Below are 9,495 nucleotides of genomic sequence, written 5' to 3'. Positions count from 1 at the left end.
AAACAAGGCTCAAAGAGGCGAGTGACTTGCCTATGACCTCAACACAGGCAAAGCTGGGGTTTAGAGCCAAGGCTTAGTCCTAAGCTGAAGCTGTCAGAGTATGACAACTTGTCAATCACATGATGGAAGTGCATGTGAGGAAGGTGGCCCAGGTGAGGGGTGGACCAACTGGGACTTGGGCCAAAGCCTCATCTAAAGGGTGGCCAGGTCACGGGGCTTCGGGCCCAGGGTGACTATGGGCCACGTGGGGACATGTCCTGCGTTAGAAGGAGGGTGACGTCTACTCCCAGAAGCATGAAGGCACATGTGAGCCACATGGCTGGCTCCAGTCCTCACATACACGCTGGCGGGGCCAGAATTTATGCTGTGAGAGGCAGGGGTCTCATGCCTGAGCACGGGCCACTGAGGCGCCACTCCCCGCCCCCACCCCTCTTCTAGGCACTCAGCTCTCAACCTCCTGCTCCTATGGGAGAGGTGTGAGCTGTTGTGGACAGGGGCACAGCCTGACCAGCTGGAGAGAGAACACATCTAGTTATGCGTGATGTGCCTGGAAGCTGGAGGGATGGAAACAAATCAGAGTCTGCTGTCTATGGCCATGCCGCCCTGAACACGCCTGATCTCATCTGATTTCGGAAGCTAAGCAGGGTTGGACCTGGTTAGTACTTGGATGGGAGACCACCTAGGAAGGTGGTCTACCAGGTGCTGTAGACGGTTAAAAAAAAAGAGAGAAATCTGAGTCCGCCTCCACTCAGGGAGCTCACGCTACTGTATAAACACGAGTGCACAACAGACGGACTCCAGCTTAAAGATACGATGATGGAGGTCTGTGTAGGGTTCAGGGAATAAAAAAGGAGGGAGTGGTCAGTTGTACCTGAAAATAACCATTTTCACTGAGCACTTATTATGGACTAAGCACAGTACTCGTATTATCTCACTCTCATCAAAACACTGAGGTAAGTACTATCATCGTTCTGATTTTACAAGGAAACAGGCACAGAGAGGCTAATTAACGTGACTGAGATCACACAGCTAGAAACTGCAGCACCAGGACCCAAGCCTTGTTGGACTTTGGAATCTGTGCTCTTACCCACTGTGAAGGGGACAGGCAGGTTGGAAAGGCTGAGCAGAGGTGACACCTGAGCCAGGTCTAATCGATGGATGCATCAGGTGAGACTGAAGTGGGGAAGAGCAGGCGAGGCAGAGAGAACCGTGAGCAAATGCTCAGCGGCATAGACCTCGTAGCAGCTCAGGGCTCACAGTGGTTCTTGGACCCTAACCCTGGAGTCCTCACGAGCCCTGCCGAAGAGTCTCGACTAGAGCTCTAGGTTGCAAACAAGACAGAATAACGCTGGCTAATGTGAGCAGATGAGCAGGAAAGGATTTTATTGGAAGGATTCTGGGGAGTCACAGAACTCATAGGAGGCACAGACTCAAAGGGCAGGAAGTGTGGACGCTGGCTGCCAGGACCACCGAGGGCCCCACAGCAGGAGCAAACTGTAGTGACCTGCCATCTCCTCACAGGATAATGGAGATCCAGGGCCACTAGACACGGGGCTGCAACCTCACTGAATCTTCAGTTGTCCTGAATCCTCAACTGTCCTTCCCTCTTTTCCGTTCTCGCTCCAGGTGCAGAATCTGATTGGCTGAGCTCAGGCCAGGTCAGATGCCCCAGTCCTGGTCGCCGGGATCAGCTGGAGTAAGTGTCTGGCCTCTTCACGCCCATGGAGGGAAGTGGGGTCCTGCTTGTAGAAACTGAGATTCTGGGCAGCCAAAAGCCAGTAACCATCATTACACCACTGCGCGAACAACGGGAAGCCACCAGAGTTTAAAAATTTATTATGGAAAATAAATACGTAACACAAAGTCGACCATTTTAACCATTCTAAGCGTACAGATTCAGTGGCATTAAGCATGTTCACATTACAAGTTATGCAATCATCACCACCACCCATCTCCAGAACTTTTTCATCTTCCCACATTGCAACTCTATACCCATTCAGCAATAACTTCCTGTTCTGCTCCCCAACTCAGCTCCCGGCAACCATCATTCTACTTTCTGCCTCTATGAGAATGACTATTTTAGGCACCTCACGAAAGTGGAGTCGCACAATATTTGTCCTTTTGTAACTGGTTCATTATACCCAGCATCGTGTTTTCAAGGTTCACCCATGTTGTAGCATGTATCGGAATTTTCCCTTTGGAAGGCTGAATAATCTTCCGCTGTATCTATATACAGCATTTTGCTCATCCTGTCATCCATCCATGGACGTCTGTGTTGTTTCCACCTTTTGGCCATTGTGAATCTTGCTGCTCTGACCCTAGGTGTACAAATACTTCTTCAAGACTCTGCTTTCTTCTTACATCCAGAAGTAGAACTGGTCAAGGGGTTTCGAGCAGAGGAGAAACAGCACCATATTTTGTCCCTCAGGAAACTCATCGGGCCACAGTGTGAATACTCTGGAGAGGTGAGAGATGAAAGAGGAGACCCACTAGGAGGCCAGGGTGACTGTCCAGCGGTTGTAGCGATGGAGGATGTTGAGGACGTTGGGGCTGATGGGATGGGGTAAGGGAGAGGGTGAAGCCGCAGATGACCCCTGGGGGCCTGGCTTGTGTGACTGGATCAGCTCGTGGTGATGCTAATGGCGCAGCAGGGAGCACAGGAAGAGGCGAGCTGGTGGGTGCGCTGAGTTCGAGATGACTCCTGAGATAGTGCTAGGAGACGGTCCTAGATTCTTGTTTGTAGCTCAGCAGAGGTATGAGGTAGAGGTAAAGACAGGGTGCTTTTGGCTCAGGCTGCAGAGGCTGGAGTCTGGAGCGATGGGCATTAGGTGGTCACTGGTTACTTCTGGCTGAGCAGTAAATGGAGTCAGGGCACCGGGAATAAATGGGATGGAAACGGAGAGCAACTTTTGAACATTCTTTCGACCTTAACTTTGAAAGGCATAATGGTAGTAGCTAAAAACAGGTGCCAGTCGAATTTTTTGGGTTAAGGTGGTTGTTTTTAACGATGAAATGAACATAAGCCTGCTTAGGACTTGGAAGAGGAAGAGGTACAAGGTCTCGGATGAGAGAACTGGATCAAAAGCCAACACAGAAACTTGGCCTTGAAAAGAGAGGCCTGCTTTCTTCTGGGTGAGGGAAGGAGGTAGAAGCAGGGCGGTTTGGGGAGGCTGTGGGGAGAACTTAAGAACTTAAGGCCTTGATTTGCTCCAAGGCCTAGGACGCAAGGACAAGTTGTAAAGAGGATGAGAGGGAAGGAGACTGGTTTGTGCCTCCCGCGTGGAGCTGCATATCTGCGTCTTCGACTAGCTTCTTAGGGGCTTCTGCGCCCCCTGCCACAGGGCACCCGGCCGGTCCAGAGAGGAGCTGGCCCATTCACAGGCGCCTGACAAGGAGGGGGCGTAGAGAACATGGACTAGACTAGGGGTGGGGGAAGGGTGGGTTCCCAGGCACTGGGCAAAGCTCTTAGCAGCCTCACCCCAGACCCTGTCTCTTGCCTCCTGGGCCAGGAGTGGGTGGGGCTCCCTCAAGGACTATGCTTCAGGCAGCCCTGCCTTGGAGGAGCAAGAGTGAGTGACTGGACAGACATGGGGAGTGGGGCGACAGGACTGAAGGCCAGGCTGGCAGACCCCTCTACAAAGGGACAACACAGTGACCCAGCCCAAAGAAGGCTTGGCTTCCTGGCCCTCACACCCTCAGTTCTGCCTTTGACCCGGTAAAAGAAAACAACCTATGAACAGACAGATACTCTTCAATCAAGTTTATTTTTTACTTTAAAAAGGAAACGCCAATTCTCCCTCAAATTCCACATTCTCAATTTTTCAGGGACACAGAGAGGTCTGCAGTGGTGACATCAACTCAACATCACCTGGCCACTCCTGATTCTGCAGGACTAAGGGGTTCTGCGCCAGCCAGCGAGGACAGGAATTCTTCGGCTGCACCCAGCTCGCGGGCGTCTGGCCCGCGCTGGCAAAGGGGCTTGCTGGCAGTCTGACGAAGCGGGAGGTGCCGAACAGGCAGCCTGGGACTCCCAGGCCTTGCAAGTTTTGTTAGCGCCGACCGGCCTGCGCTGTTCTTCGTTCCTTAACGAAGCAAGCCCCCATCTCCCCGGCGGGCTCTGCTCTCCACTAGCCCCTCTGCCCTCCTCTTAGCCTCTACAAACCTGTAAACGTCAAAAGGTTCAGCTACTTGGAGTATGGCTGGGCAACCTGTGAAAGCCCGCCTTTCACCAGCATTGAGAAATGGGAGCGTGGGAATGAGGTTCCCTTGGAAACAAGACAACCCCCTCCCCCCAGCTCAACTCCTGGCACCTGCCCCAGGCAATGCCCTCCTGAGAGATCACTGAGAGCTAAAGGTTAAACCCGCTGTGGACCCCCGTCCCTTTCTGGCCCGTGGGGAAAGCTTCCCTCAAACTCTGTAAGTGTGGCCGCAAAACAGTAGTGCGATAGCACCGTTCAGCCCATTCGGTTTTAAAGCTGAGCTGACTGTGTATTTTATTTTATAAGAAACAGGTGAGTGACAAAAGAGGGCGCCTCCTCCCACCGACCCATTCCTGGCCCTGCGCAGGTGGCCAGACCTGATGCCCTGAGCCTCAGATTCTGTGGAGGCTGCAGCCTGTAGCACGTAGCACCCCAAAGTGCACCCTTTGCCCACACAGCCAGCGCTCCATCAGCCTGACATTGAACCAACCATCTCAACAGCAGAACACAGAACTACAAAACACAGCTTCCATGTAATAAACACCCATGGTCTGAGGCCCTCCTTCAAAACCTGACTCTGCTGGCTGTGGGTCCAGCTTCTTCCTCAGTCTGTCCTCAATCCACGAACTCTCTGCTGGACCATCTATAGAATCTAAGAGGAAACCCAAGCCTTTTTACATAGATGGAACCAAGCCGCCACCAAAAGGCAACTGGAAAGAGAGCCTGAGGCTGCGGCAGACAGCCCTCGGAGCCTGCTTCTGTCGGGCTGGAGAGCAGCCTTGCTTCCCAGCCGGCGCTCGGTGCTCTTGCCCACAACCCCTGGCCAGGGATTCCACCTCCCTCATCTGTAGCCCAAACGGAAACCAGCCAGGACACTCCGAGAGGAAGGGAGGAGAGGATTAGGTAGGGTTTACTGACCAGAGACGGGATGCCAGTGCGAAGCCGGGCCAAGGGAACCCTGTTTCCTGAAGCTGAAATGGCTGCTGCCACTGTACACTCAGAGGACAGACCTCATGTGCAGCAACGGCACATGCGAAAGGTACCAAGGCCAAAGAAGGGGACCCCAAGTGTCTTTCCTGTAGGAAGAAGGAGCTATGTACAGGGGGAAGTGGGGAAGGCCTGGCCAGATGCACCCCATTTTATCTCATTCAACCAGGAGATCAAACTGCTCAGCAGCTTCAAACTCAGCATTCATGGCCGCGGCCCACTCATCCAGCTCCGATTTCTGGGGGAAGAGAAACGGGGGGCAGGTGAGTGGGGAGAGGGGCATGCTGGCTGAAGCACGTCTACCCACACCTTACAGGTGCTGCCTTTCCCCACAAAGCCAGAGCTGAGCCCCAGCCCAGAGTCTGCGTAACGCGGAGGCACGCCCCGGCCATCACTCACCAGGATCTCTGGCGCCTTCTTCTTCTTCCGTTTCTCCTTCACGACTGGTGGGGAGATTCCAGGGAGAGTTGTGTCCGGGGCCCAGGGATTTGCGGGGACCCTGGGGACCTCAGTTAACTTTGAACACACCAAAGGCGAAACTCCGGCCAGGTCTTCTGCCCCCAGCAGCCCCTCGAAGCCAAAGCAGGACCGGCGGCCTGGGGTGGAGGTGGAGGCACAGCCAAGGGTCTCCAGCCGGCTGTAGGAGCGCCTGACTTTCTTAGACATTTCCAAGTCTCTGGTGTCTAGGTCTTGTTCCCTGGAATTAGACTCAACATCCGGGTTGCACAGCACGGGAGTGGTGGTGGGGGTGCTGGGGACACTACATGACTTGAAGAGATCCTCCCTAGTAGGCTCCTGGCCAGGAGGCTTGTTTTCTTTCTCCAAGAAAAAGGCAATCTGTACCAGACAGGGGAGAGAACGTTTTCCCATTACTCAGCTGTGTTAGTGGCTTCCAGAAAGGCTAGCGGAGTTTTAGGGTGGAAGAAAAGACCCACAGGACCGGCAACAAATCAGACCCTGAGACAGATGTGGGAAAAGAATAATCGGTCATTGCTTCTGAGAGACTTTGCCATTATCTGCTGGTGCTGCCTAGATTTTGGTTTCCAAAACATGGCCAGAATCTAGTCACCTTTGACTGATGCAAGCCCCCATTACCTGTCACCCAGACCAGTTCAGTAACCTCCTAACTGCTCTTCCTGCTTCCACCTTCGCTCTGTGGTCCATTTGTCACAGCTGGCAATACTTTTCCTAACACGTCCATCAAGCAAGTACTTATTGGTCATCTGCTTGCTCCAGGCACTGTTCTGTTCTAGGCACTGAGAGTACAGCAGGGAATGAAGCAGAGAAAACCCCTGTCTCCGTGGAGCTTCCATTCCAGTGGGGAAAACAGACAGTAAGCAGGGACTATGATGTACTCTGTTAGAGGTATTAGCACTTTGGGAAAAAACAGACCAGGATACTGGGGGTGGGTTTGAACTGAGTAGGTGAAGGTCAACGCGGGCCTCACTGAGGTGGCTTCTGAGCTACCACCTGAAGGAGGCAAGGGGTACAGAAGTCCTGAGGTGAAAGTGTGCCAATTAGGGTCAAGGAACAAGAAGGCCAGTGTCTAAGGTGAGAGGGAGGAAAGGAACGGAAGATGGGGTTTGAGAGGTAATGGGGGCGTTAGAGAGTGTTTTTCTAGGCCACTGTTAAAGGGAGACCCAGGAAGCCCTGGCAGGGCTCCGAACAGGAAAAGGCTTAACATGACATGTGGATTATGAGGTTCACATACACTGGCTCCTTCTAATTCTACTCTCAGCTCAGATGCTGCTTCTCCTTACCATGGAATCTAGATCGGCCCCTCCTCACCTCTGCTAGTCACTCTGTCACAATGACCTCTTCCCTGTACAGCAACCATCACTATCTGCTTTTGGCTTGTTCACTGGTTGACTGTCACCCCCAAACAGAATGTGAGCTTCGTGAGATCAGGGGTCTTCATCTGTCTGGCTGATCTGCCTATGCCCACACGCAGAGCCCCACACGCAGCAGGGGTTCGGTAAGTACTCACCAAAGTAATGTACATTGAATTGGCACTGAGCTTCCTGGCAACCCAGACAAGGAGGAAAATGAGACAAATTCAATGACTCAAGTATATTGGTTCCCAAGAGAGCTATTTCTTATCTGTAAGCTCTGGAGAACATATCTCGAGTCTTAGTTAAAGGGATGCTGAACAAAATGGAGTTACCCCTGACTACTCCTTCCTCATCTTCAATAGCTAAGCAATCGTTCAAGTCCTTGCAGCTTTTTCTGTTCAATGTCTCATGAATCTATTAGTGAAACAAGAACGAATGGCCACCATGGGGAAGGGAAAGTCCCTGCCCTCAAGGCACTTACTGGGGAGGAAAAGACAACAAACACGCAAACAAATCCTCAGCTATTGATAAGACCTAAGAAGAACTACATTAAGAAATATGACAGTGATGGGGTAGGCATCCAGAGAAGGCTTCTGAGAGGAAGTGTCCATTTAGTGGAGTCCTGTGTGATGGGACAGTCATGTGAGGATCCAGGAAGAGGAGTATCGCTTTGCCATTATCTTACTGCAGGCCCCCATTATCTCACTTCAGGATTCCTGTTATGTCTCCCTACCAGGTCTCGTGGTCCTCAGCAGCCTCTTCCCAGCGCATTCTCCACCCAGCTTCAAGAGGGAGTTTTCTATAACCCCAGGCCTAACTCAGTCACTATCTTGCTTAAGAATTTCTGAAGGCTGCCCACAGAGCCAAGGCCAAAGCCCAAGTTCCTGAAGATGGCTTTCACACCTCATAGGGATCTGTTCTGGCTTGGCACGCTCCCTCCCCTCATGGGGTTGGCTGCAGACACACTAAACGAGCTGCAGCTCCCTAAACTTCCTGATTTTTTTTTTCTTTGTGGACTCCAGGTCTCTGCAAATACAACTTCCTTTATCCAGTACATTCTTACTTGACTGTAAAGATTAAAGACTGCTTAAATATTTCTATGAACGATTCTAAGCCACCTAGTCTGGGTTATGTGCCTTCATGGCATCTTGTTCTTTCCATATTGCAGTCCTGAGCATAGTATGTCATCACTTGTTCATTTGTCTTTCTCCCCACTTGACTGTAGCCCCACGAGCTCCTCAAAAATAGTGTTTCTCATTCATTATATTTTCAAGCATTATATCTTCGTTCACATCTTCAGATACCGATTTGAATGAATCATGTTAACTTCTGCTAAAACCATGAAAAAATCATGCACATAACTCATCTTGTGACAACCATAAATAAAAATGAAAACAAGATGCAGCAGAAAGAGTATTTGAAGACGCAGTTCAACTTTTAAAGAAAAATAGTAGAGAACACCACAGTAAAGTTTCAAATGGAAAATGGTAGAACATACCAGAACATTAATAGCTAAACGTGTGAAATCTACAAGAAGTAAGCAAAGTTGGCAATGCATGCAGGTGTCCAAAAGCAAATTGTTTCAAAATACTGCAAAACGGCCTCCTGAGCAGATGTGAGCAGACACTACGTGCTCCACCTCTGCTCTATAATATCCTGGATTCCTCTCAACAAAGCAGATGAAAATGAACTTACCCTAGGGCTCCTTCGAGGAGAGTGGACAGATGGGATCTGTGAAGACAATATTAACTGATCACATAGCCGGCCCCCAATTTTCGCTCCCACCCACAACCTCTCTCAGCCCTACCTTTACAGCATGGGCCACGATCTTCTTCAAGACGATGGGCTTTCTGACTGGAGCCGCAAGGGGTGCCTAGAGAAGAGAGGTAACCATGAGCTCTACGTTAGTCCAGAGGCCTCCGGAGTAGGAAATGAGGAATCCCGGGCTCACCTTCGGCCAGATTTCAGGGAGGGTGCTGGGGAGATCAGAGCCTGATTTCCGCTGGGACCTCCGCAGAGACTGAGTAGAGGACGGGGCCGCTGGCTCTGAAAAGGGAAAAAAGGTAGGGAAGGACTCTCAGGGTCTGGAGAATGGGTTCTGGAGAGAGCGAGAAAAGGTTCCCAAACAGAACCTTTGTGGGCGCCTTCCCGGGGCGGGAGGTGGGCGGTGGGCCGAGCCTCCTAGGGCGGTATGGGGAGGGCCTTCCTCACGGGACTGCGTCCCTCAAACGGCTCGGCCCCATCCCTCCCGTGTGCCCTCCGCTCACCGGGGCGCTGGGCGGCCCCTCCGGACCGCGTTCGTCTCTCGGACATATCTAGCTTTGGCCTTGATCTCTGCTGCCGCCGCAGCCGCCGCAGCCGCCGGGGCTCGCGCCAACCTCAGAGCCTTTCTGAAGCAGAAACGTTCGGATTACCCGCCCTGCCCAAGAGGAAGCGGAAGTGACGTAAGGCGGGAGGGCCGCCGTGCTCGGGTCGCC

General features: G+C 52.0%; 1 protein-coding gene and 1 pseudogene across 2 annotated transcripts; one reads left to right on the top strand and one right to left on the bottom strand.

Annotated features, from left to right (window-relative positions):
• The first annotated feature begins 585 nt into the window (after nt 1-585).
• On the top strand, nt 586-711 carry LOC112479328 (annotated as a pseudogene).
• Nucleotides 712-3,745: 3,034 nt separating this feature from the next.
• Nucleotides 3,746-9,458, bottom strand: CDCA5 (cell division cycle associated 5). Of its 2 annotated transcripts, none has more exons than XM_015588837.2 (6): nt 9,286-9,458; nt 8,970-9,064; nt 8,826-8,891; nt 8,714-8,767; nt 5,586-6,023; nt 3,746-5,424 (listed from the first exon to the last, which is right to left on the bottom strand). In XM_015588837.2, exons 1-6 carry the CDS (start codon nt 9,329-9,331, stop codon nt 5,344-5,346), a joined length of 780 nt encoding a protein of 259 aa, XP_015444323.1. In that variant the 5' UTR covers nt 9,332-9,458; the 3' UTR covers nt 3,746-5,343. The 2 variants fall into 2 exon arrangements, with proteins under 2 accessions (XP_015444323.1, XP_006911187.1); XM_006911125.3 differs by having other exon boundaries at nt 8,714-8,749; nt 9,286-9,457.
• Between the last annotated feature and the right edge of the window lie 37 nt (nt 9,459-9,495).

Source organism: Pteropus alecto, unplaced genomic scaffold, assembly GCF_000325575.1.
Source record: "Pteropus alecto unplaced genomic scaffold, ASM32557v1 scaffold43, whole genome shotgun sequence".
In the NCBI taxonomy this organism is placed as follows: Eukaryota; Metazoa; Chordata; class Mammalia; order Chiroptera; family Pteropodidae; genus Pteropus; species Pteropus alecto.
Note: the sequence above shows the minus strand (reverse complement) of the source record. Positions and strands in the feature narration are given on the sequence as shown.